General features: G+C 54.0%; 1 protein-coding gene across 1 annotated transcript in view; it reads right to left on the reverse strand.

The window, feature by feature from the left end:
- Nucleotides 1-1,151: 1,151 nt before the first annotated feature.
- CREB3L1 (cAMP responsive element binding protein 3 like 1) overlaps nt 1,152-27,017 on the reverse strand; it is a 35,707-nt gene continuing 9,841 nt past the window's right edge. The window contains exons 2-12 of the mRNA XM_039226939.1: nt 16,862-17,090; nt 13,506-13,690; nt 11,208-11,286; nt 9,335-9,492; nt 8,487-8,636; nt 8,273-8,331; nt 8,007-8,075; nt 5,874-5,973; nt 4,834-4,960; nt 2,021-2,288; nt 1,152-1,864 (exon numbers count right to left, since the gene is read on the reverse strand). Of these exons, the coding sequence (XP_039082870.1) occupies nt 1,828-1,864; nt 2,021-2,288; nt 4,834-4,960; nt 5,874-5,973; nt 8,007-8,075; nt 8,273-8,331; nt 8,487-8,636; nt 9,335-9,492; nt 11,208-11,286; nt 13,506-13,690; nt 16,862-17,090 (1,461 nt within the window). The 3' untranslated portion in view covers nt 1,152-1,827. The remainder of the gene's footprint in view (nt 1,865-2,020; nt 2,289-4,833; nt 4,961-5,873; nt 5,974-8,006; nt 8,076-8,272; nt 8,332-8,486; nt 8,637-9,334; nt 9,493-11,207; nt 11,287-13,505; nt 13,691-16,861; nt 17,091-27,017) is intronic.

Genomic DNA, 27,017 nt, shown 5'->3' on the forward strand with positions numbered 1-27,017 from the left:
TGTTTTTTAGGTTTATTTATTTATATATTTATTTATTTATTATTTTGTTAATGTTATATATTTCTTTTGAGAGACAGAGACAGAGACAGAAAGGGAGAGAGAGGATCCCAAGTAGGCCCCACACTGTCAGCGCAGAACCCTATGTGGGGCTTGAACTCACGTACCATGATCACAACCCTAGCTAAAACCAAGATCAGATGCTTAACCGACTGAGCCACCCAGGTGCTCCTTTATTTATTTTTGAGAGAGAGACAGAGACAGAGAGAACTCCATGCTGTCACGACAGAGCCCAACGCAGGGCTTGAACCCATGAACCATGAGATCATGACCTGGGTTGAAATCAAAAGTTGGATGCCTAACCTTAACCATCTGAGTCACCCAGGCACTCTGCCCTGTCCCTTTTGAAGTGGCATTCACCTGATTAAGTCAGGCCCACCAAGGATCATCTCCCCTTCGATTAACTCAAAGTCAATTGATTTGGGACCTTAATTACATCTGCAAAATCTCTTTACTGTTGCCATAAAAGGTCACTTGATATGGGAATGACATCCCTTTGTATTTACAGGTCCCCTCCATACCCTAGGGGAAGGGATTAAAAGGTGTGTACCAGGGTGGGGGGTAGTGTGGGGGTCAGGACACTTGGAGGCCATGTTAGAATTCTGCCTCCCACACACAGCCAGTGAGTGGCAGCTCCAGGAGTCAGTCAAACACAGCTCTTCTTACTCGAGTCTGTACCTTTAACCCTGCCAAGGCCAAGGATACAAGAGCAGAGATGCTGGCCATGTCTTAGGGGGACCAAACTGGGTCCTGGGTGCACAGAGTGTCTAGCACAGCGTCTGGTCCACAGTAGATGCTTGACCCTTGTAGTTTGCATCCCCAAAGGCCGAGACTGTGGCTGATCTGTCTCTGCCTCCACAGTCAGCAGGGGGAGGAGGAGCCTTGGTGTGGGGGAATTATAGCAGAACCTTTTAACCGTCTAGTTCGAATCCTGCGCCTTTCTGGAGGAGGGAGCCCGGGAGAAATGCCTCCTCATATACCCCCATGTCCCCAATCAGCTCCTGTCAGAATAGAAACTTCCCCTTCTCATTCCCCCATCCCTCTGTCTTTGTCCTTCACCCCCCCCCCCATGAAAAAAGGCACAAAGTCCGGAATTGATGCTGCATCTTTTTTTTTTTTTTTTACTTTTGCCTTCTTAAAGCATGTGCTGAGCTGATGGACGAAGCGGTTTGGCAGTTAAAAAGGCCCAGCGTCTTGGGCAGCGGCAGGGAAGGCCAGGAAAGGGCCAGGGAACAGCAAAGCCCGCACTAACTTCATAAAATATAAAACAAGGGAGGGGTGAAGGGAGGGTGGAGACTTGTAAAATACAATATCTTAGGGAATTGGCAATAATAAAAAATAAGGTTCATTATTTACAAACAATTTCTGTTCTTGGTCTCTGTACAGTGGGGCGGGGGTGAGGGGTGTGTGTGTGTTGGTATGTTGATGTGTGTGTTTGTGGGGGGGGGACAGGGAGGCAGTGGTCATGTTGGTCATTATGAGAAAGGAAGGGGTGAGCCCAGTGAGTGGTTTATCTGAGAAGGACGGATGGTTGTGGGAGGGAGGGATGAGAACAGAGTGGTCAGCTCAAGGGAACAGTCCGAATGTGGTGGGGGAAGGAAAGGGCCTGGTAAACACTGGGGCAAAGAAGGGCTGGGGACAAGTAGAACCCTTTCTCCTGGGCTGGGAGCCCAGGGGGCAGGGGTACAAGCTGGATCCGGGTTAGAGAACGAGACCACCCCCCTTCCGGGTGCCAGGGGGTACATCCCGCGTCCTGGGTCTTGGCACGGCCTAGGAGAGTTTGATGGTGGTGTTGGGGCCCAGATCCCTGGAAAGAGAACACAAGTCAAGGGAGTCTGTCCAGTGAGGGACGCTCTCGCCTCTCCGCACGTTGGATCGTTGGATCGGGACATGGGCCCAGGGACCAGGGCAGAGTGTGGGTGGAGCCTGGGACCCCAGGGAAGGGAAGGGGCCACCCACTCACCGCTCACGGAACCACTCCTTGGGATGAGAGAAGTCGGGGCTGGTGCCGTTGCCACCGACGTCCTTTGGCCAGGCCTCACTCAGGTACTTGGTGGTCTCGTGGGTGCTGTCCAGGTGATCAAGCTGCAGGTGGTCCTGGGGTCGCGGCTCTGCCGGCCCCCCCGGCTTGATCTCCCAGCCATCCGGGGGCTCCACAGGCAGCAGGGCTCCACGGCCATCCTCCCACGAGCCTGCCCCCTCATCGTAGAACAGGAGGCTCCGGGAGGGCACTAGACAGAGAGCACAGGGTGAGCCTCAGTGCCAAGGCTCCCCTCCTCCCAGCCACGCTCCTGGCCCAGTAGACCAAGGGTCCTGAAATCTTACAGGCCTGAGTTTGAATCCTAGTCTAGCTCTAACATTTCCAATTTGTATGACCTCAGGCAAATCAGGCCTTTGCTTTAGCCCTTCTGAGCCTCAGTTTGCTCATCTGTAAAATAGGGATACTAGGGCCAACCTCAAGCAGACGTGGTTTAATGAGACAATAGGAGGAGAATGACTGAAGATGGTTATAGTAAGCACCCTGAGAAAGTAGTTCTTCTTCCCACCCTGAGAAAGGCAGAGGGCACCAGGGTGGGGCATCTGAGAGGTGGATTCTAATCCTACCTCCACTACTTTCTGTGAGACCTTGAATCAATCTCTTCCCCCACTCTAGGCCTTACTGTGCCTTTCAGGGAAATGAAGAAAATGAAAACACATTTGTTGGATATCTACCTTGTTTTGTTTTGTTTTGTTTTGTTTTGTTTTGTTTTGTTTTGTTTTATGTAGGATCCATGCCCAGTGTGGAGCCCAGTGCGGGTCTAGAACTCACAATCCTGAGATCAAGACCAAAGCTGAGATCAAGAGGTAGCCACTTAACCGACTGAGCCACCCACGTGTCCCTGGATATCTGCTTTGTGCCAGGCATCGTGCAAAGCCCTTTGACCTGTATCAAATCATTAACGACTCCCAGAAACGAGATATTTTTAGATATTTTTAGCGCCGTTTCACAGAACAGGTAACCGAGGTTCACCTTGGCCTATGCTAGAGGCAAGAGGCAAACCCAGGTCTACCCGACTCTAGTATCTACCACCCACTTTCTAGCCCTCAGGCCCTGACCTGAGAGTCTGTATGAAAGGCACTCCCTGCAATTGAGCAACACACCAGCTCTGAAAGCTGGTTCCAGAAGCCACTTCCTACCGCAGATACGCAGATATGCACAGGGCCTGCCACACACCACACTCACTCCAAGGGCCCCATTCATTCCCGGGCCTCCTTTGACTTGGGCTTTGTTCATCAATGCTGCCCCCATCCGACTTCCATCCCTTCCTCTCCTGGGGATTCGTCTACCTCCAAGTACACAAGAGCCCCTCTGGCCTTGGAAAATGGATCCGTGACTCTCAAGGCCTTACACCCATGTGACCCATCTCCCTTATCAACTGTCCTGTCTTCTCAGGCCACTCTTGTCCAGGGAGTGGTTTTCACTCGCCACCTCCACTTCCTCTTCCCCTAACCCACCCCACCCCTTCCTCCCCTCAAGGCCCTGCTGGTCTAGCTCATTCTCCTTGCATATCCCTCCTTCTTGAATCTCACTCCTCCCTGTCTCCTCCCTCTCTGACCTTTCATCTGTTTCCTCTTCCTCCTGCCCTGCTGGATAATTCATTCCTGGTAAATGATGAACAGTCAGGAGGTTTCTCTGTAAGTCTACCTGAAGTATCTTCTGCCTCTGGAAATCCGTACTATTCTCTGCTGTACCCTCTACCAGTTCTCCCCCTTGCCACCCACATACTGTATCTCTTCTCTCCTCTTGTGTGGTCTTCAAAAAGAGAGGGAGGGGCGCCTGGGTGGCTTAGTCGGTTAAGCGTCCGACTTTCGCTTAGGTCATGATCTCGCGGTTCGTGGGTTCGAGTCCCGCGTCGGGCTCTGTGCTGACTGCCAGCTCAGAGCCTGGAGCCTGTTTCAGTCCGTGACTCCCTCTCTCTCTGACCCTCCCCTGCTCACGCTATCTCTCTCTCTCCTAGAAATAAATAAAATATTTAAAAACAAAAAAAAAAGAGAGGGAGTGTGCTCATTCAGTAAGTGCTGGCTCCGCACCATACACTGTGCTAAGAGTGTTCGTGCACCGTGCCATCTAGTTGTCACAACAACCGTGCTCGGTAAGAGCAGAGCTGTGACTCCGGTTTTTCAGATGAAGAAATTAATGCTTAGAGAGAGTAAGGCACATGCCCAAGGTCACGCAGTTAGCAGATGGCAATGGCAGGTATGGCCGACTCTGAAGCCTAATGCTCTTAGCCACGGGACCTCACAGTCCCCTATGGGACGATAAATATTTGAGCTCACACCACCCCGGCCCCTCCTCTCCCCGTGGTAGATGTTACCAATGGATCCTGGCACTCCTTCCTATTGATCCTGAGTGGTACGTCAGAGGCCTTAACACAGAACTTCAGACAGCCACCTCTACCTTATTGGACCGGGCCCTTGAACTGAAACTCATGTGCTATCCCATTCGTGAAATGGACAGCTAGCAGATGCCCCATAATTCATGGGGGCTAGGGTGGGAACATTCCTATGAGAATGTTATGCCTACGAGCCATTCTTGGGTGGGCTGGGATTAGGGAGTCCGCATTGCAGTCCCTTCTGCAACTAACATTGAATAAATCATGTGCCCTTTGGGAGCCTCGGTTTCTCCATTTGTGAAATGGCGGGGGTAGAATAAGATGATGCCAACCCAGAACCTGGCTTCACTCCTGTGTCTGGGGCTGAAGGAAGGGAGCCTGGCCCAGGGCACTCACTACTCACTCTGACTGGCTGTGTAGATGCTGTCAGCGGCCACAGGGTCTTCCTTCACAGTCTGGGAGCTGGAGGAGAACTCAGGGAGGCAGGGCACAAGGGAGCCCAGCACCAGAACAAAGCACAAGGCCGCCACCTGGTAGTGGAGAGAGAGTGGTGGTCAGAGCCACCCCCAATCCTGCCCCCAAACCAAGAGGAATAAAAGGCTCCGTATTTTTCCAAGAAATCCACACCCAGAGCCAACCGTCCCCTAAATGTGGGGTCTTCCACCCTTTCTGGAGAAGGTGAAGGTTGCTGCTCAGGCCATCCCAGCCCATTGTAAGGGGCCATCATAAGCAGCATTAGAAAAAGAGGAAAGTGGTCACTATAGTTATCACTTATAAGGTGGAGGAATCAGAACAGGGAGAAAGGAGTAGTTAGGGGTTTGGGGGGATAAGGGAGGGGGACAGAGCATCATACCAGATTCTCAGCAGGAGGAACTAAGAGTCACGCAGCCGGAACTAAGCCCTGCCCACCTTGTGACTACCACCTGACAGCACGAGGCTCTCAGAGGACCTGGGGAGTGATCAGCCCGGAGGCAGCAGGCTGCACATTCCCAGGATAGAGTGGAAGGGGGACTTGCAGAGGCCCGAGCTGCACCCTGCATATTCTTTGGGGTTTCTAGAGATTTGCTCAACCTTCTCCTCCCTATTCATTCCAGAAACAAAGAACCAAGTCCAAACTTCCTTGTGTTTCCCTAAGCCCTTTCTTCCCCCGCAACCTTGTAGACATGGCCTCCTCAAGGGACTTGCCCTGCTATCCCCTAGCTGGGTTCATGTGAGTCGCTACACATCCACACTGTGTTAGAATTGGTCAGGGAAGGTCATGTTCTAGAAGGCTCCATGGTCTTGGTGAAAGAGGCTGGGGTCTGCAGGAGCCAGCTCACCAGGCATTAGGATGGTGTACCTGGTGATGTTGCCAATCCCTCAAAGCTCTGCCTGATTTCCTAGAAAGCCAGCCTGGGGAAGGCTTGTCCTTGTGTGGCCCTGGGGTGAGGGGACAGCACCTACCATGAGGCAGGTCCCAGTCTGGGTGGCAGCCATCTTGTAAGGTCTTGAGATCTTGCTGGTGACCAGAGTCTGGAGTTTCTGCAGCTGCTGCAGCAGGGTCCTGAGGAGGGCACAGTGGTCACCTGGCATGCTTTGACCCAGCAGACATCTCTGCCTCCTGGAGCTCTCCCAGGGCGCACCTGGGCTGGCCCCAGACTTGGCCTCACACCAGATGCCCATTTCAGTCACGACAGAAAAGGTCACCTCTCGTTTGGCTGCTCTGTGGTGTGGTTTGGGGGACCCTGGGGTCTGTCTCATAGTGAACAGCTGGGTCACCCTATGGGAGTTCAGGGTTGCTCTTCACCAAAGTGGGGATGGGAGGAGGGTCTGCCCCACCTGGGCTGAGGTCACCTTTTTCTTAACCTACACCAGCCACAGCTAAATTGACCTCCCTTCCTTTGACCCCCACAACTCCCTGAGCTGATAAGACGGCCATGTCTGGCAACTGTCTGGTGTGTAGTGAGGGTCCAGTAAATGGTAGCTACCATCTTTGTTGATTTTGTGTTGGTGCTTTTATCACAGCACCTGTAGCATTTGGTTTATTTACGGATTTCCACGTCAGTCTCCTTCACTAACTGTGGGCTCCCTGAGGGCGAGGACCAGGTCCCACCCAATGTGGAATCCTCCGGACACACACAGCGGGGACTCAGCCCAGGTTGGGTGACTAACAATTTAACCATCTCTTTCCTCCACCTAGCGGGGCAGTGGGGTTGCAGTTACCAGAATGTACAGCAGGTGGCGAAATAGCTCCAAGGGCCTGGCCCTAGTTTGGGCCAGAGAGGAGTCTGGGCCAGAGGTAGAGGGGTGAGGGGTGCGGACTCCCACCTCCCTTCCCTGAGTGGGGGGCATTCTTTAGGTCAGTCAGGGGAGTGGCTGGATCCTGCTAGAGAGGCTGGGGGAGAAGGGAGGAAAGAAGGAAAAAGCCTTCTGTTGAGCACCTGTGACACACCAGCGGTCATCTACATTGTTTTAATTTACCCCAGCAGGTAATTATTAAAGACCTACTGGGGCGCCTGGGTGGCTTAGTCGGTTAAGCATCCGGACTTTCGCTTAGGTCATGATCTCGCGGTTCGTGGGTTCGAGCCCCGCGTCGGGCTCTGTGCTGACTGCCAGCTCAGAGCCTGGAGCCTGTTTCAGTCTGTGACTCCCTCTCTCTCTGACCCTCCCCTGCTCACGCTGTCTCTCTCTCTCTCTCCTAGAAATAAATAAAACATTAAAAAAAAAATAAAGACCTACTGTTGGCTCGTGGCTAGGCACTATTAAGAATTCAGAATAACCATTAGCAGAAGAAGAAGAAGAGCTAACATGAATTCAACATTCTTAAATGCCAAGCACAGCGCTCGCTGGGCTCTTTACTTGCCCTGTCTCATCAAACCTTCACATGAGTCCTGTGAGATAGTTTCTATCATCTCCATGTAGACAAAGCAACCGGGGCCCAGAGAGGTTGAACAGCTTTCCCAGAATCACCAACATGGCAGGGTGGGACAAGAAACCCTGGCTGTGACTTTATGTGGCCGCCAGGCCTTATGCGGGCTCCACCCTGATGTTTCTCAAACTTAATTGTGCATGTGAATCACCGAAGGGTCTTGTCGAAATTCAGATTCTGATGCTGTAGGTCCGGGGAGAGTCCAGAGGGTCTGCGGTTCTAACAAGCCCCCAGGTGGTGCCGATGCCGGTTATTGGCAAGAAGAGCCCTGAGCAGCAAGCACAGACACCAGCGGTACCCCAAGATCACCTGGAGAGTTTATGAAAACACAGGGTGCCGAGCCCTCCCCGGAGAGTTCCTGGCTCAGTAGGCTGGGCTTGAGGCCTGGAAACAAGCATTTCTCAAAGTTCCCAGGGGCTGCTGCTGGTCTGGGGTCACCCTTGGGAAGCCACTGCTCTGCATCAGCTCATTTAAGCGTCTCACCTGCCCTGTCATAGCACACAGCACTCTGTGCGGATGAAGGAGGGTGCGAAGCCAGGGGTCCTGGGCTCTGCAGGGCTCCTGAACTCAGTTACCCCATCTCTCTCCCGCCCCCAGATCTATGCCAGAGCCAGGCACTGGCTGCAGAAGGATAGGCGGCCCGGGACGAGGCGGGTGATGCCACCCACCTGTTGGCATTCTCCAGCGTCTCTACCTTCTTCCACAGTTCGTTGTTCTCTGATGTAAATGTCTCCACCCTGAGGGGACCAAGCAGGCAAAGGCTCAGAGGCAGCCTCCAGACCCACTGCGGCCGCCCCCTACCCCTGCCCCACCACACCCTGCGGCATCCCTCTCCCCACGCCCCCTGCTCCAGGGCCCTTTGACAGAGGACCAGGGAGAGCAGGGCAGGCTGGGGAGAGGGCCCCAGACCTGCCACCCTACCCAGGATGCTTACTTCTTTTCTAGACATTCCACGTACTCCTTCTTCTTACGGCGGCTCTCCTGGGCCGAGATCTAGAAGGGGGAAGCCCCCAAATAGGGGTTACCGTAGCCACGTAGCCATTTCCTGGGGCTCCTCAATTTTAGGCCTGGCCATCACCAGGGGGAGCAGGCTTCCTTACCCACCAAGGAAGCCCTAGAGAAGGGGCTGGGTCCAGCTCATGCTTTACCTTATTCTTGATTTTTCTCCGGACCCTCTTTAAGGCCTTTTCTTCGGCTTTGGTGAGGGGGAGCTTCGTGGGGATGGGGTAGCCCTCAGCAATCAGGGTGCGTTTCTCCTCCTCCGTCAGGAGCAGCGGCCCTGATGTGCCCTGTAATTTCTGTGGGAAGTAGGACATGATGGTTAGGAACCAGACAGCCCAGGATTCAAATTCAAGCTCTGCCATTTACTCTTTGGGGAAGGTACTCGACTCTCTTAGCCTCAGTCTCCCGGTCTGAAAGAGGGTGGATCTGAATTTAATCCAATAGCATGTATCAACAGTGCTGGGAACCTGGCATGTTAGGCACTCAGCGCATGATTGCGGCGGGGGGTGGGGGTGTCCCCAGATCCCATTCTGGAATCCACAGCATCAAAGCTTGCTAGCCCGGAGCCCCTGAGCAGCAGCCCCCGCATGCCCCTGCAGTCTTCACTTGGGAGGCTCTACACTCATCCCGGGACTCAGGGCCTGGATCCATGTTTCCTGGGGGCGGCGTCTGGGCCTCCTAAGTACTGTTCGCCAAACAGTACTCCGTGCAGGCAGCCTGGGCCATCCCCCTAGAGGTCAGGAATGTCAAGTTCTAGTCCTGGCTCCACAGCAGTGTGGGTTTGGCAGCCCTCTCGGACCTCTCTGCCTGGCTCCTCTTCACCCCAAAGCAGGATTAAAAGATTCTCACTCCCATCCACCAGGCAGGCACCTCTCTGAATTCTGATAGGGATGGGATCAGGCTTGGGGCTCCCCAGACCCTTCCCTGCTGATCATGTACAGGTGGACTTACTCAGTTCCTTGCCTCTAGGGTCAGCCCACCCCCAGCTGCTTACGTGAGGGGCGGTGAGAAGGGGGGAGGTGGAGATGGCCGTGGAGGAGCGGGCCATGGGCCGGACAGGGCTGGAGGGGGGCAGAGAGCGGGGACTCTGGGAGCCGTCACTGTCGCTGCCGTGGCTGCTGGGGGGCGTCAGAGGCATCTGCACCAGGTCCTCTGGGGAGAGCGGGGGGAATCCAGGTTAGCAGGGTCGCATCCCAGCTCTGCTTGGACATCAGAGGTCAGCCAGCCCTGACGTTGTGGGGAATGGAATGCTGGGGCCTTGACCAGCTGTAACATCACAAGCCCCTCTGCCATGTCACACAGAGGAGCTGACATCCCAGAAGTTGATTCCTGAGTGCCATCCCATCTGTGATGCCACAGAGGTCTGGCTCCTTTAAGCCTGGTCCTCGGTGTGGGCATCATGGAGGTCAGATTCTTGAAGGTCCTCCCCCATCCTTGACTTCACAGGGTCCAGACCCTTTGAGCCTCCAGCTTAGTCATCCCAGAGGTGACTGGAGTCTGCCTACAGTCAGACCCATGGGGATCAGGCTGGGCAAGCAACAAACAACCTCTGTCACTTCTTTTTTTCCACTGCAAAACTCTTAGCCATATCAACTCAGGGGTTCCTCTTTCACCTTCAGTGTAACAGGATGGCAGGCATGCAGGCATCGGGCTTTCGGCAGACCAGCCAGGGGCACTACTCTCCCTAGCCTCCCCATCTCTGTTGCTTCTCTGTGGCCATAGCATCAGGACGACTGACATTTTAGGTGGTCAGGAAGAAGCCTGGGTAGAGCCAGGAGGACGGAGAGCCTAGCTACAGGGAGGGCTCCCAGGGAGGCACAGAATGCCCAGATAATTGCAGGTGTGGAGACCTGGCAGCTCTGGGCCGAGGCTCAGGAGGAACAGCTTCATCCTTCTAGGCTCTGCCCCAAATTGCCCCCTGAATGAGTTCTCTCTCCTTTCCCAGACTTTGATTTGTCTCTTGAGGGAGCCCTCATGTAAAGACCCCCTGAACTTGGAGTCAGAGAGCTTGAGTTCAAGTTCTGCTGTCGCATGCCCCAAGTGTGTATTCTATAGTCATGTTTATTAACCTCTCCCAGCCTCACTTCCCTGTTGAAAGTTAGCCATGAGGATGCAAGGAGCTAATGTATGTAAAGGTCTTCATTGTGAAGACAAGGTGATGTCTTCACAATGGCCCCTTTCTGCCTTCTGTGAATCTTCTCTCCCAGGAAGTGAACAGCCTGAGGGTGAAACTTGGGCCTTATTCATCTCTCTAAAGCTTGTGCTACTGAGCCCAGGGCCTAATACACAATAGATGCTCAATGAATGTTTGATGGATTACTGGGGTGGGACTAGAAAGATTCAGTTAGCCTTTTGTCCTTCTGGCCAATCCAAGAAGCTTCCTCTGTTCCCTTCCCCACTGTCAGATCTGGGAATGGGCTTCCAGTCCCCCCTCGGATCTGCCATCTTTAATCCATTTGGCTGCTACGAAATTGGCCCTCATTACTCTGATCTACTGGGCACAGGAACCGCCTTCTCTCTCTGCTTCCCCAGCTCCTGGGACTGGAACATGCACAATGAACTCATTGGATGGATGGGTGGATGGACAAGTGGATGGATGGACAAATGGCTACAGAGTGGGCATCCATTAGTGAATGATGGGAGGGGGGTTAGCAAAAGGGATAAGAGGGTTTCAATAACAGAGATGACAGTTGTAGACTGCGTAAGAAGGAGGCTTGATGGATGGAAAGTGTGCAGGGCAGGGAGGAAAGGATATTCGCAGGAGAGATGGGACTTGTCGAGGGAGATGGGTGGGCTGAGCCAAGGGAGTAGGGATGCTGTCTGCTCAAGACTAGAGAGAGGAAGAGTCCCTTTCTGGACACACTTACCTGGTGTCACTTTGAGGAACTGGTTCACCTCCTGGGGCTCTGCTTTGATCACCGGCAGCTGAGTCATCTCTCCTGGGGCCTGGGGAAGAGACAGGTCCATCTCCATCAGCTGTCCTTGGGGCTGTCCCCACCATGCCATTCAACCTCCCACCCTCCCTGTGTCTGGCAGTCTGCTCTGCACAATGAAGGAAGTGGCAGGGCTCAGTGTTCCGGGCACAGCCCAGAGGGAGCAGAGGCAGGTTTTCAGGCTTGGAGAAGCCAAGTCAGACCTAAGAGAAGAGAACGATGGTCAAGTGGTTAGTGTACTTTAGACCTTAAGCTCAGAGAAGGAGAGCTTCTTGTGACCTCCAAGGCCAAGGCCATCTTTGTGGTATGGTGGGATGTAGTTTGCGGAGAGGATGAGAGGTAAATGTCTGGCACATTGTAGCTGTTCAGTGAACGGTAACAACAGCACAGACTAAGAACGCATTCACTGGCTGGGGGCTCAGGGTAAGCTCCCTAAGCCACTGAAGTTTGAAAAGGGTCCTGAAGTATAGCTAGGAGTGTTCCAAACAAAGGATGGGGCAAGTGGTAAGTGAGACGAAAGGCAGAGGGAAGAGTATCTGCAAAGACCCAGAGGCCAGAGAGCATGGCTGGATCTGGAAACTAAGCATTCAGGGTGTTCAGAGTGTAGGGGTGTGTGCCAGGGGTGGAGTCAAGATCAGATGGGTTGGCTAGGGGGTGTGGGGGGGTGGGGGGGTGGTAGGACTCACAGAAGGTAGAAAGGGATCAGACACGGAGGTTTGAAAAGATAAGGAGCCTCTAAAGGGTTGGATTGAAAGGGACTAACAAAACTCAATTTATGTTTTAAACAAACATGCATCCCTATTTCTTTATCTTCCAACTCGATGTTCCAGAAGGGACATCAAGAACACACATGGCTTCCTACACCTGATTATCAGCATGCACCTGCGTGATGTTCTCTTTGAGGAAGGCACTGTGTTGTTGGGTACTGGGTTTCAGGACCAAGGCTTCCCTCTAGGTCTGCAGAGACAGGTCATGATATTGTGGGTGGGACACAGAATGCCCAGTTTAGGGAGATGAGTAAGAATCACAGAAGGTTCAAATTGGCAGAGACTTGGACAGTCCCTGGTCTACAGCCCAGCTCAGCCCTCAAGTGACAGAGAAGGCACTGTGATGCAAAAGGGTGGGTGACACAGCCCATTATTGACAATGCCAACTTCTGGTTCTGGTGCCTTCCGCAAGGTTGTTGTGATCTCACTGGAGTGGGAAGTGTGGGTTCCTGGGTCTTACAGGCCAAGTCTGGAATGCAGTTCATTATTTCTGACTGTGTGATTCTGGGCAAGTCGTTTACCTCCTTGAGCATCAGTTTCCTTCTCTGAGGCACGTGCCCAGCCTCCAGGACTCTGGCTGCCGCAGCCGCGCCTTCCCTTCCTGCTTTGGCAAGGCCTGAGGAGTCACTGAGCCAGCCATGGAGATGGTCACAAAAGATCCTCTTTCACTGCAGCAGACCCTTGGTTCCAATGATTGGTGGTGGGGTGGGGAAGGACTGATCTTGCCTTTGGCCACGTACGTTTTGAGCAGGTTAGATGTGTGGCCAGCAGGGGGCAGAGCTAGCTAAAGCCGTAACTAGGGATTTTAAATGGCCCTTAGATGGTAGACTCAGGTCTAAGAGGTCCTTTAGAGGCAGTTCATGCTCCCATTTTACAGATAAGGAAGCTGAGGAGTAAAGAGAAGGCAACATGCCCAGAGCTGGGATCCAGGCAGGGACCAGATACTTGGCCTGGCATTCCCAGGAGGCTCTTTGGATGTTAGACCTATAGCTGAATGTTGTTATCTACATATCGTGGAGGGTGGGGGGTGATGGCATGGGTGTATGAGGTAAAAAATATTGACCTCATGAACATATACAATTGGAGTATAGCACATCTTTTGAATTCTTATATTTGGTCTTTCCTTTTTAAAATCCTGACACTTTGAGAAAGTCCCATGGCCGGCACCATCTCTGAGACCCTGGACCAGGCCCCTGATGCCCAGCCCTGCCTGGGTCTTGTAAGCTTCCTTCTGCACAGTGTGAGGCCCCCAGCTTACTCCGAGGGTGCTATGGTTTGTGCCCATTCTAGGAAGGTGAGGGGGTGGCAGAGGCCTGGCCTGGCAGTTCTGACCCTCAGTCCCAAGGGTCACGTGGCTCCCAGTTCACGTAGCCCCGGGGTACACAGGGCTTTGAAGGCCTCTTCCCACAGAGACCCACCACCCTGCCTCCCTCCCTCAGCCCCTGGGAATCGTCCCCAGGCTCACCTGGTGGGGGACAGGCAGCCTGGACAAGGGGCTGAGGCCCAGCAGCGGGGTGGTGGCCATGGCGGCAGCGGCGGCCATGGCCGAGGAGGCGGCCAGAGGGTCCACGGGCAGCTCCGGGCTCTGCTCCTGCTTCACCATGACGGAGCACAGTTTGTGTCCCAGCACCCACGCTTCATGTTCCACGTCTGGGGAAGGGGCAGGACCAGGCTCAGGGGGCTCCCTGAGCAGAGGGCTGTGCTGCCCTCCTCCCCCTGGGAGCTGCTCTGGACTGAGGCGCTAGGGAACAGAGGGCAGCAGGCAGGCAAGGGCAGAGGGGGGTGCTGTGAGGTAGGCTGGGGCCAGAAGCCGTGGGGCATCTTCATTCAGCAGCTCCCAGAGCAGACGTGGACAACAAATCTGGACCCCTCCTGACTGGCTGTGGGATCTTAGGCAAGTTGCTTAACCTCTCTGAGCCTTAGCTTCTTCATCTGTGAAAGTGCCTGACAAGAAGTAAATGCCCAATAAATGCTAGCTATGGTCACTGCAATGATTGCCATCCAGGGAACACTTGCTGAGCACCGTGCTGGGCGCTAAGGACCTAGTGAGAGTCACAAGCAAGTTTAGAGCAGCTGGAATGGAAAGGGGAAAATGGGCTCTGGGAGACTGGGCTCACAGCTGTGACTTTGTCCTAAAGGTAATGGCAAAGAACCGAAGCCTCACTTAAGTGCACTTAAGCGCACTCAGATTTGTAATATCAAAAAAACAGTCATTCTGTGTGTGTGTGTGCGTCGATTGGACTGGGCGCAGGCAAGACAGAAGCAGGGAGACTCTCAGCAGGCTGGTGAAATAGTTCAGAGAGAGAAGATGAAGCTTGAGCAAAGGGGGTGACAGTGGGGATGGAGAGGAAGGACACACTGGGGACAGACTTGGAAGGAAGAATCCACGGGACCTGGTGATGGGTGTGGGGGGCATGTTGGCAGTGAGGTGTGCCGTTCAGGTTTCTCAGGGCAGTGTCTACTTCCTGCCCAATCAGCGGGGCTCCTGGCCTCACCTGGGTCACAGGGCTGGCAGGCATCACCCCTTTTCCTGATGAGTGTCTACAGTCTTGCACCCCAAGTCAGCGCTGCTCATGGTGGCCCAAGCAGGCCCTAGGCAGCGGTGAGGTGAGGCCAGGGTCTGGGGAGCAGGTATGCAGGGAAAGGGCCAGGGGGCTCTGGCCTTTGAGGCCTGCTGTGGGTAGGGAGAGGGGTCAGTGGTGACTGGTCCCACCTCAGAAACTAGGCCCCACCCAGTTGGGAGCCTGAACAACCCGGCCCTGGGCCACAGGCTGCCCCAGGGCTCCAGCAATCTTCCCAAATTACAGGGCCAGTTGTCCGGCTTCCGGGAAGCTGCCCCTGCAAAAGGCCCACAGACAAATTGCTCTAAAAATAGACTTGGGGTAGCCGAGGAGGAGCTGGGCTGGCCCAGCGGGGGCGGATGGAGAACCTGCCACAGGGGGTCTGCCCCACATGATGCCTTTGTGGGGGGAGGGGCTGAGGACTCACTGAAGTGACCTCCAGAGGCTTGGCTGAGGGACCAGGGCATGCAGGGCAGCTAAGACCTCTGCAGCCTCAAGCCCTGCAGCCATTTAAAGCCCAGATAGTGTGCCCGCCCTCACAGGGGTGACTGGGGTGGGGTACAACATCCCATCTGTGCCCCCCAGGGCATCTCAATGACCCTCAGAAGCTGCTGAGTGCAGCTCTTAGCCCTCCCTCCCAATAATCCTGTGGTGTAGGCACTAGGATTGTCCCCATTTAATAGGTAAGAATATTAAGAAACTCATTCAAAACCATTGTCCTCTAAAGAGAAAGAGGAATTAAACATGCTGTTCATTGTTCTATAGAGTATTAATAGGACTTTTATATGCATAATGAAAATGGCCACTCATTCTTTTTATATATTAGGTACTGGGCACTAAATTGGATACTTTATGTATATATTTAAAAATTCTGGCCATAGATTTTTTTTTAATGCTTATTTATTTTGAGAGAGAGAGAGCGAGAAGGGGATGGTCAGAGAGAGGGAGAGAGAATCCCAAGCAGAATCTGCAGAGCCTCACTTGGGGCTTGATCCCATGAACCGTGAGATCACCATCCAAGCTGAAATCAAGAGTCGGACACTGAATGGACTGAGTCACACAAGCCCCAGCCCCCCGACCAGAATTCTTATGGCACGTATATTATCTTCATTTTATAATTGAGGAAACAGGCCCAGAGAGATGAAGCAACTTGCTCAAGATCACACAGCAGCTAGTGGAGGCATCAGGATGAACACCAAAGCCTGTTTGGGTTCAAACCCAGCACCCCCTGCTGGCCCCTGAGCCAGGAAAATGCGGAGGTGGCAAGGGTGTGAGGTTTAGCATCAAGGAGCTTCCTTGCTCCCAAGTCTCTACTATCCATTTTACTGTCTTTGTGACCCAAACAGCTCAGCTTTCCTGAAGCCTCATCTTTCTGATCAGACAAATGGGGATTATGATAAAAGTGATTGATGGGTTGTGAGAAATAAATGAGATAATTAACATGAAGGTGCTTTGTAAACCACACAGTACTACAGAAATGTTTATTGTCATTCCCATTTGTAGATGAAGAAACTGAGGCTTTACAGAGGCTAAGAGATGTATCCACGGTCACCTAGCCAAATGGGAGGGCCAGGACCGCCTGTATTTGAGGAAACACCCAAAGGGGCCATTTCTAGGTGGGACATAGTCTGGGGTTCTGCAGTGCTGATTACCAGAGAGGAGAGACTCAAAGGGCCTTTTGCTTAAAAAGGTGGTGGGGGGAGGGGTTGATTAGAAGGGAGCTTTAGAGAACTTGACCTTCGGGAATGAAACGAGGATACAGGCATCTCTCCCAGGCAGCATGTCAGAGGACAGTGCGGTATGACAGAGTGTCAAGGTTCCAGAGTCTCAGAAACTTGTCCACATTTATGGTTTAGTTCCCCCCACTGTTTCCTCTAAGTCAGCGGTTCTCAAACCCAAGCATGAACTAGAATCACCTGGAAGGCGGGGCCCTACCCACATGGTTTCTGATCCAGCAAGTCTGTGTGGCCTGAGAATCTGCATTTCTAATAAGTTCCCAGGTGAAGCGGCTGGTCCAGGAAACACCCTTTGCTCACAACTGATCTAAGTCAGCAAAACACCCTTTTGAGAAGTGCCCGTAAGGGTTTGATGTGAGAGAGAACAAAAAGGCAGGAGGCCAGAACTCCTCGGAGAGGTGTTTGTGGGTGGCTCCCCTGGGTGCCTCTGGGGGTCTTAGCCTGCAGTGCTCCCCTCTGCCCCCTCAAAAGCGTCCTCCCTTCCTGGGCCGGGGCTGTCCTCAGGTCCTTCTACCCTTTCTTACCTTGGGTGGTGTCCTCCATCTTGATGGGCACAAGGGGGCTCTGAGGTGCCGAGTCACCGCTCAGGGAGTAGCTATGCTCAGCCTGGATGCCTGGTGTGGGGGAGTCCAGTTCCATGTCCAGTAGAGGGCTCTTCTCGTCCAGCACAGGGTCATCAAAGAAACTGCTGAACAGGTCGTTAGAGAAGTCCTCCATGTTCTCCGCGAAGTGGTCCAGGTGCTCAGGGAAATGCTAGGGAAGGAGGGGGGCAGCAGGGGCAGTCAGCTTAGCTTGGGAAGGGGGCAAAGTTGCTGCTGTGATGGCCTCCCGCCACCCAAGGCCTGCTACCACCGCCACTGTCAGTGCAACCTCCCCTTATCCTTCCTGCCATCATTTTTTAAGAAATATTTTTATGTATTTCTAGGAGAGAGAGAGACACAGCGTGAGCAGGGGAGGGTCAGAGAGAGAGGGAGACACAGACTGAAACAGGCTCCAGGCTCTGAGCTGGCAGTCAGCACAGAGCCCGACGCAGGGCTCGAACCCACGAACCGCAAGATCATGACCTAAGCGAAAGTCCGGACGCTCAACCGACTAAGCCACCCAGGCACCCCCCTTCCTGCCATCATTAATAGCATCGCCATCACCACCAACCTCCCCGCTAGCCACATCCTTAGGACCAACTATTATTATTTCTATCATGACTGTCACCACTGTCACCACTTAACCTTCACCACCACCGTCTCCACTGTCACTTCCAGCCTCACTGTCATCATTCTCAAGAGTGAGCTGTGGGGGGTGCAAAAGCACCCCTGAACCAGGTGACCGGATACCATGCTGTAGAGTTCTGGCTCCGTGACCTTGGCTCAATCACTCAGACTGCCTGGGTCTGTTTCTCCGCCCACCCTACTTCGTGGGAAGGCTAAGTAAAGAATGTGTGTCTATGCCAGCAAGTTTGCAACCCAAAGGTGGTATTAGTGACTTTTGTACTATCCTTTTGCTGAAGCGCAAGGTGGTGGGATTATCAAGGCTTCTACTCCCCTCATTAGCACATCCCTGTCTGTTCTCATGCCTCCAGACTCTTCCCTTTCCAAGACATTCTTTCTTTATGCCAAGAGATTAGACTCTGAAGCCATGTTACTTGGGTTCGAATCCTGGCCTTGATACTTCTAGCTGTGACTCCGTGCTGTTGAAACTGTGGGTGGTGACTCACTAATGGGTTGTGAAATCAATTTAGTAGGTCAAGACCAAGATTGAAGAAAAAAATAAAACAGAAAAAATGGAGTAGAAAATATCAGCGTGCACGACAAACGGTGAAGTTAAATACCTGTGAGGTTTTCATCGCGTCTGTGTGTGTGTGTGTGTGTGTGTGTGTGTGTGTGTAGAGGTACTTGGTAATGAAGTGAAATATATTTCTCAGAAACAAAAAAGTCTGAAAAAATATTCGTCTCTGAGATCTTGGGAAAGTTAATTAACCTCTCTCTGTTTCATTTCCTCCTTTGTATAGTGAGGCTGGTAATAGTTTGTTAGAATTGTTGTAAGGAATAAATTGATACATATAAAGCACTTATGATGGCCCCTGATACATAATAATTACTCAACAAACATTGCCTCTTAATATTAATAAGGTACTCAGTGGCTGGTACATAGTAGGTGCTTATTTTCTCTCTAAAGAATTATAAACATGTTAAGGAAATGCAACTGCTGTGCATTATTTACTGACTGAATGAAGTTGCTGGTGGGTGGGAAGAGATGGTGGAAGGGGGTTGCTTCAGGCCCTGGTGTCCCACCTGGTGAGTGGTTAACGACTGGCTTCTGAGGGATTGGTTCAAGTTCTGGAGCTGTTGGCTCTGTCTGGCGTGGAATACTCAAAGCCTGCCCCAGTCCTGAAGGGGTGAACAGAGAAGCCCTTTGAGAATAAGGCAAAGAGCCACATGACCATCTGTGCAGTCAGACGGACTTGCTTTTGATTCCTAACCCCACGACTTGCTAAGTTATTCACTTCTCGGGGCCTTGATTTCTCTATCTGTAAAGGAGAAATAATAGTTCCTACTCAGTAGTGTTGTCATGATGATCAAATATTTGTTGACTGCTTAATACTCACCTTATAGGATTATGAGGGTAAAATGAGTAAGTACATATAATAGTTATACATAGAACACACATACAGGGAATACATATAACAGAATGGTGCCTAGTATGTAGTGAGTACTCAATGGTTGTTAGCCATTATTAGTATGAAAACTGCAGTTCCTAAAAGCCTAACTCCAGGCCTGAGCTGAGCTGAGCTGAAGAATGATCAGAGAATCAAGTGCAAAATAAATGTGGAAAACTATTGACTCAGGTACTCTCCCCTTTTCCCAGTTTGCCAGAACTTATCATCACCCTACCGTTTTGTTGTGATTTTAATCTTCCAAAGTGCTTTCATGTGCATGATTCTATTTAGTCATCACAGTTACCCAGTGAGATAAGGAAGCTGTGTATTTGCATTTGACAGATAAGGAAACCGAGGCCCAGGGAGTCAAGTACAACAGGAAAGTGTCCACAACGCCTCATTGCCCAGTCCTTCCCCAACTGTAGCAGACATTCCTCCATTCAAGAATTGCCTGTTTGTCCAAACTCCCTGAGGCAGGGCCTGTATCTTGTTCACCTGCTGGAACCTGGCCGGTGAGTGGAGAGACGGGTCCTGTACCCCAGAGGGCAATGCCATCATTAGGTCATTTATCCATCAATGCCTGGGTTAAGACAGTACCAGGAGCTCAGAAGCATCAGCTAAATATGTCTCTAAGAATAACTGATCCTACGCTAAGGACTTTTACAGGGCATCCCCTCCTTACCCCCTCTGTGCCCGCCAGCCAGCCAGCCACAGGCGGGACTGTGCTAGCTACGGCCTCTGCAGGGCCTGGGCCGGCCCAGCTGGGGGCGCTTTGCCCCTGCTCACTCTTTCAGGGTCTTTCAAAGGCCTGGTGTGGGGCCCACTGGGAGGGGGTTGTGAAGAAGGGAGAGCAGTGAGTCAGTGGCTAAGGTATTTCTCCAGCAGCTGCTTCTCAGGCGATAAGGGTTTGCCAAGCCCTTTTCTGGGGCCTGGGAGAGGAGAAATGCTTTCTCCAGTCTGGGCTGGGGTCCCTGAAGGCCTTGGCTCCAGGCAGGATAAGCCAGGTCCTTCTCAGAGACCCCTTTTGGGGTGCCCACAGGAGCCTGCTCAGGGAGCTCAGCTGGCCCCCTTTTGTGAGGAGCCCCCACCCCACCTGCTGGAAACAGCAGCCAAGGCCTAAGAGGAAGCAGCTTCTAGAAAGTGGGAGCCGAGTGGAAGGGGAGGGCGGCCAAGGGGCAGGCAGGGTGGGGGTGGAGGACACTCAGAAAATCCGATCCTCTTTGCTCAGGGCTTCTTTGTGTGATGGTCAGACCTCTGGTGGCAATGGTGGGCATGTCTCCTCACCTTCCAGGCCAACTTCCTGCTCAGGTGAGCATGCCAGAAAAGGGACTCCCTTCAAAGAGTTTTGTAGCCTTACTTCTATCTGGTGCCTTGGTCTTTCAAAGCAGTTCAGTTATGGTTGGTTTATATCATCAATACATTAGAGGCAGAAGGGGCTGGAGAAAGCCCTTGGCCCTCACGCCCCCATTCCCACCCCCGTTTGCCAATGAGGAACCTAAGGTCCAGAGAGAGAAAGCCACCTACCCAAGGCCACACAATGAGTTGGGGATGTTGAGGGAGGGGTTCAAGTCCACTTTGGGGACCTCAGGCCTCCTCAGCTCCAGCATGTCCACGTCTCCCCCAACCATACCCAGCTCTACCCCCAGTTCACACGCTAAAAGCTGAGGTTTCAGGCTATGTGAAGGAAATTACTGCTCCGGGAGAGGAAGGAGGGTTCAATTTATGAACGGCAGGGGGTCGTGGGTCAACTGTTCAGAGGGGGGCGGGGGGGATAAAGTTCTATGGGGGTGAGGGGTGAGCGTTCTGGGGTGCCTTGCCAGGCAACGGGATGGGAAGCCAGAGAAGGAAATATTATGATTTGTTTCCCTCCTCGTTAAAGACTTTTTCCTACAGTCATGCCAATACAAGCTCTTTCTCGGAGGCTACGCGCAGTCTGCCCTGGCTCCTCCTCCCTCTCAGAGGAGAAGTATCGCACTCTGCTGCTCGCACCCCTGCGCACACGTCTCCTGGTGGCACTCCCTCCGGGAGCCAGGTCTCGGGTGCCTGCCCTTTAAATCAGGTCTCGGGTGCCTGCCCTTTAAATAAAGAAGGACCAGGTCCCACCGGCCGCGAGCAGCCCGCGTGAAGTTAAGGCCAGCGCGCTGTGGGGCCGCCCCGCGCCGGAGTCCGGCGCGCTCATTGGTGGAACTCGCAGAGCTCCTGGCCAATGGGAGGAGGCTGCGGGCAGCCGGCTGCGGCGGCGGGGCCCAGGCGGAGGCGGGTCCTGTGCTTAGCAGAAAGCTGAGGCGTGGGAAGGGCCCGCCGCGCGAGGTCGGGCTCAAGGTTCCTTTCTGCGCTTGGAGCCGAGGCAGGGAAGGCCCCTTGGAGCTTCCAGGTGGGCCCAGCAGCCCCGCTGTCCCCAGACCCTTATCAGTTGCACGGCCCCTGACCTCGCGGGGCGAGTAGGGGGAAGTGGAGAGGGAGGGTCTCCTCCGACGTCCTGATGCGGCAGCAGGTCTTGGTCCCGAGACCAATGGGGACGCTCCTGGGGCGGTAATAGGACCATCTGAAGCTACTCTCAGTTTCCCTCCCGTAATTCCCCCACTGGGGTCAATGCAGAGGGACGGAAAAGCTCTGGGGGGGGGGTGTGTGTGCAGCTGTCTGCTGACAGATTGTGTGGGAGAAGGTTTTCCCTCGGACCTGGGCAGCCTCAGAGCACTCACTTCACTTCCCTGGGCCCCTAGTCCGGTGGCGCCTGCACCCCCGTCCCTGACTTCTGCCTCTCCCCTGGCCCGCTCTGATTCAGTCTGTGCTTCGGGAAAGGAGGGAGGAGACCGGAGTGGGTCCAGGCTGAGCTGTGGGATAAGGAGTGGGGGGGAATCCCAAGCCCGGACATTCCTTCCGAGAGAGAGAGAGCTCTGGAGAGAGACGGGAGGAGAGTCCTCTCACATTTCCCCCTTCCCTTCCCCCCCCCCCCCGCACCCCACCTCCCCGCAGGCTGGGCCCACACGCCTCCCTCCCTCTCCCTTCCCCCCGCCCCCAATGACCCATACATTCCCGGACGGTTACTTGCTTCGTGGTCACTAGAAAATCGACCCCATTTCAAGCTGAAGGGCCACCAGTCTGAGTCAGTGCTGTGCCCTGAGCATGTGTGTGTGTGGGGGAGGGTAGGCTCAAGAGAGAGCAGGGAGGGGAGGTGGGCCCCTGGGTACCCAGTTGTCCCGCCCTCCCTGTCCTTACGCATCACCATCCAGGCATTTGGGTGTCTCTTTCCCAGAGGCGGAATCAAAGGCTGTCCTTTGAAGGGGAAAAGGCCCTGGACGCAGACTCGGGATGCCCCCCCGCCTCCAGTTCAAGATCCAGCTGTGTTCTGAGACCTGGGCCGGGCAGGTGGTGTCTCTCCTCCAGGCCTCAGTTTCCTCATCTGTTATAGACTGTGTTCCTCTTGGGAACAGGGGTGGCAGGCAGGGACAGGGTGAAGCGAACTAGTCTGCAGAGAATGGGCTCTTTTCCTCTGCCCTGGTCTCCCTGGGGACTGGGAAGGGATGCAGCCAGTCCTCCAGTCCCTGGAGCCAGTCCCTCCCTGAGCCTTCCTGGCAGGGGATGGGGGTTAAGGGGGGGTGCATTGTTCCAACCTCCAACCTCATTCTCATCCCCCGTTCCCCACAGGCCCAGGGACGGCGGCTGCTGAGGTTTCATATTTTCCCCCTACCGAACTATTCACCGCAGAGCCCAAGTCCAAATAAGCAGAAATGCTCCCCTCTGTGTGGATGTGTGTGCATACGTGTGGATGGGCCACACAGACGTGGGCTGTGGGGTTCCTTCTTCCATAAGGAAACACCACTTCTCTGATGCCACACGGTGTAAGATCCACACCTATGGACACATTCCACGTACAGCCTGGGGCAGGTACTACTGCACACACACACCCTCGTGGGCTCACCTAGGCTGACACCGGCAAGCACCAACACAGACACCAAATGGACACGCTCCCCAGATGGGATCAGACGGACACACTGTGTTGTCCTCTGTAGACACACATATGTGCAGCCGCCCTGGAGATGGTCACAGACGTGGTCATGCACGCTCTCGCTTGAACACACACAACATCTCACACCAACACAGAACTAGATGCTGACCGCGCCAACCCACATGCCTGAGTCATATGACCCCCAGCGAGGGAGCTTTGGGAGTCCCAGGCTCGCCTGGGGCTGGGACAGGGAGGGCTGGGACTGGAGGAGAGGTAATATGGGGAGCTTTTCCATGCATGTGCTGGAGGGAGAGAGGAAAGGGCAGTCTGGCATCCACCAGAGGCTGCTTCGGTGCAGAGCAGGGCCTGGGGGCGGGGGCAGTGTGTGCATTCTCTGTAGCCTCCAGCCCTGTTGGTCTGGCTCTCCACTTCCCTCTCCTGACACTGGGTACCCTTCCCTGGTCAGGTCACCGAGGCCTCAGGAAAGCAGAGAGCTGGTCTGCAGATTCCTGGCCAGCCCCTGGCATCTTCTGACCAGGCGGCCCATGTACCGTGGCCCAACCCTGGGGTTAGTGCCAGGTACTGTCTGGGCAGGAGGAAGCGATGGCAGTGAATGCCGCCGCCCAGGGCTGGGATTAGCTGTGACTGGCACCACTGAGGGCGCAGCAGCCCATGGTCTGGCTGCTGGAGATGTTGGTCCATAGGCAGTGGCCAGAGGATCCCTGTGGGACAGCTCAGGACACTGGCGACTAAGTGCCAGGGCTGGCACTGGGGACCTCTGGAGAATAAGGGTGTCTAATCGTCCATGTGTGCATCACTTATGCATTTCTCCAGTATTTAGTAAGCACCTACTACGTGCCCAGCCCTGTGGATACAGAGATGAACGAAGCCTACTTCCTGCTCACAAAAGGCTTTCTGACCGGTGGTGTGACTACCCTACTTATGAAGGTGAGCTAAGGCTTGAACTCGCATCTGTCTCCCGAGCATTCTCCACTTCCACCAAGAGGGATCCCCTAACACCATATGACCGCGTGACTCTCTTCCTCAGTATCCATTAATGACTCTGTACCGCCCTCGGAATAGTTTCCAAACGCCTTGGTATAGCGTGAAATGATCCAGCCAGGTTGCCTCGGTGTCTTGCTGTGTCCAATCCCCACGTGTATCTACAAAGTCTAGCACCGGTCCCAGCACACAGTAGGTGCTCAGGTGTTTGCCGAGCGACTGACTGACGGACTGAATGAGAGGGTGAATGAAGGAATGTGTCAGTGAGTTAATGGACTGAGGCCTTTTTTGCTGCAGCTGAGCCTCCAGGAATGACTGCCCTGAATTCCGCTTCAGTGCCAGCTCGCTCCTGTTCCAGGCAGAGTTTCCGTGCTCCTGGACTCCTTCCCTCGGCTCCTCCCTAGTGGGGCCCATTGTACCCATTCTCCACGTTATTTTCCCAAGGCCTTTTTGCTCTTAAGCCCCAGACAGACCGGGTACCTGAGGATCACAGTCCCCTACTCAGTGCTGGAGGAGCTGCCCCACCGTTTGGCTCGCTCCAAGAATATCAGCAGAGCCCAGCGGCCACCTAGCCAAGCTGCGCTCCCGGCCCCTGGCCATCTGGAAGGCACTCTTCAGCTGGAGCCTGCCACCCGGCTCTGGCTGGAATTCCCTTGGCCTCTTCCCTCTCTCCAGTGCACTCAGCATTCGGCCTCTGGCTTCCTCAGCTGTCCTGGCCTGTCTGAGTTGTCCTCAGGTTTTATTTTTGGAAGAAGCTGCATTCTCTCCCCTTATTTACTCTTTTCCTTCAGGGAAGGTGTGGGACCCCTGGGTTCGGCTGGAGATCAGGCTGTGGCTCTCGCCTCTGGGGTTTGGAGCTCTCTGGGACTCCGAGGGAGGGGACGTCCAAAGACTCCTGGCCCATCAGATGCTTCAAAGCCAGCTGCCTCCGTTCTCCTCCCCCCACCCAGTGTGTGACTAATGCCTGCCCCTGCCCTTCTTGAAGAGCCCCACGACAGCCAAAAAAAATCATTACAATTTTCGAGCTGAAAAGAATGCTGGCATCACCCCCTCTTGTTTTACAGAGACAATGTAGTTCAATGGTTAGGAGCAAGGGAGGCAGACAGATGGGGTTCTAAGCTCGGTTCTGCTACCTACTGTGTAGCCTTGGGCAAGTTACTTAACCTCTCTGAGCCTCAGTCTCAGCTATAAAATAGGGGTACTTATATCTAACTACTAGGTTGCTGTGAGGTTTAAATGAGATGATATTTGTATTGATACAATGCAGGACACATAGAAGGGTCTCACTGAAGTGCAGCTATTATTATGACAGAGAGAAAAACTGAGAGCCAGGGAAGGAATAGACTTGTTCAAGATCACACAGCTTGAGGTAAGCAGCCATTTTCAGAGTCTTTCCTCTGTCTCTATCTCCCTTTCAAGGAGAAGGGAGGGGCTGGCATCAGCTCCAAACAGGAATCTCCTTGAGTCAGTGGCTCGGGCAAACCCCTGGGTCTTCTGAGTGGGCCTCCCCCTGCCAGGCCAAGGCCCTCCTTCTGTTGGGAGGGGGGGGGGTCAGGGTTTCCTCCGGTGCCTCGGGGGCCTCGTTCTTGCTCACTGAGAGTGAGGGGTCAGGGTGGGGGGCCCAGCACTCAGCCCCAAGGTGGACCTCAGGCCAGTGGGACTCTGAGAGGAGGGGGAAGGCTGGGTCCTGACATCACAGAGCAGAGGAGCTGGAGCCACAGCCGTGCGGGCCAGCTGGGGCTCTTCCACAGCGTCCAGATGTCTCAGGAATGTGCTGAGCTGGGAACTACCTCGCTCCTTCCCTCACCACCCCCAACCCCTCATCCCCTCCTATGCTTGCTCAAGCTCTGCGTCTGCCCCACCCCCTCTACCCTTTCCCTTTCATCCATCCCTGGCAGGGCCTCCTGTCCATGGGCCGTAGTCGAGCTCCCTCTCAGACCTCTAGAGGGGTCACAGAAGGCAGGAGTCCTTCCCCTTCTGCAAGACCCCATGGGCTGACCGTGTGGCGTGGGGGGAGATGCGAGCCGGAGCTAACTGGGAGGGGAAAGTTCTGAGCAGATAGTGCATGCCAGATCCCGAATGTGGAACTGATTTGCAGCTCTGGGAGAGGAAGGGGTGAAGGCCTTGGGGCAGCAGAGGGCAGGGCTGGGCCTCCTCTCTGGGAGGATGATGAAAAGGGCTCTGGGCATCTTGTCTTGTTGATGGCTGGGAGGGCCAAGGAGGTGAGGTGCCAGGCGAGGCTGGCCTCAGAAGGAGCGCTCAGATCCTTCGAGACTCCTGGGCAGGGACATGCTTTGCCTGAGAGTGGAGGGTCTTGAGCTATAGGAGGGGTGGGGGAACCCCACTAGTGCCCTGGGGTTGGGCCAGGTTCACAGGCTGGAGCTCTCAGCCCCAAAGAGAGAGAAGCCTGTTTCTCTGCAAGGGTGGGGTTGCCTTGGCCTCGCCAGGTCAGCCTGGCCCCGAGGGCTGGGGATGATAGAGCCTGCTGGGAACTGGTACTGCTAGCCCAGTGTGCGAGTCACATCGGGGCGCGGGATGGAAGTCAGAGGAGAGAAGGGAGCTGGGGTCAGCTGCTGTGTCAGGCTGCCCTGGACTCAGGAAGGGCTCACAATTCTTTCTCCCTTTGGGGAGGTTCTCTCATCATCCAGACAGGCTGATGGCTCATTCCTAGTGGAACCTAGACCTCTTAGCACTGAGACAGTTCAGAGTTGCTGGGACTGTCACTTTGTCCAGCTCAGAACTATCATTGGTTCTCTTCCACCTGCTGAAAAAACTCCCAGCTCCTTTTTCTAAAAAAAATTTTTTTTAATGTTTTATTTATTTTTGAGAGAGAGAGAGACAGCGTGAGCAGGGGAGGGTCAGAGAGAGAGGGAGACACAAAATCCGAAGCAGGCTCCAGGCTCTGAGCTAGCTGTCAGCACAGAGCCAGATGCGGGGCTCCAATCCATGAACCGCGAGATCATGACCTGAGCCGAAGTTGGACGCTTAGCCTATTGAGCCACCCAGGCGCCCCACTCCCAGCTCCTAAGAATGGCATTCAAGGGCTGTTATAAATGAGTCTCAACTTACCATTATA

Source organism: Hyaena hyaena, unplaced genomic scaffold, assembly GCF_003009895.1.
Source record: "Hyaena hyaena isolate Hyena2069 unplaced genomic scaffold, ASM300989v1 scaffold_23, whole genome shotgun sequence".
Lineage (NCBI taxonomy): Eukaryota > Metazoa > Chordata > Mammalia > Carnivora > Hyaenidae > Hyaena > Hyaena hyaena.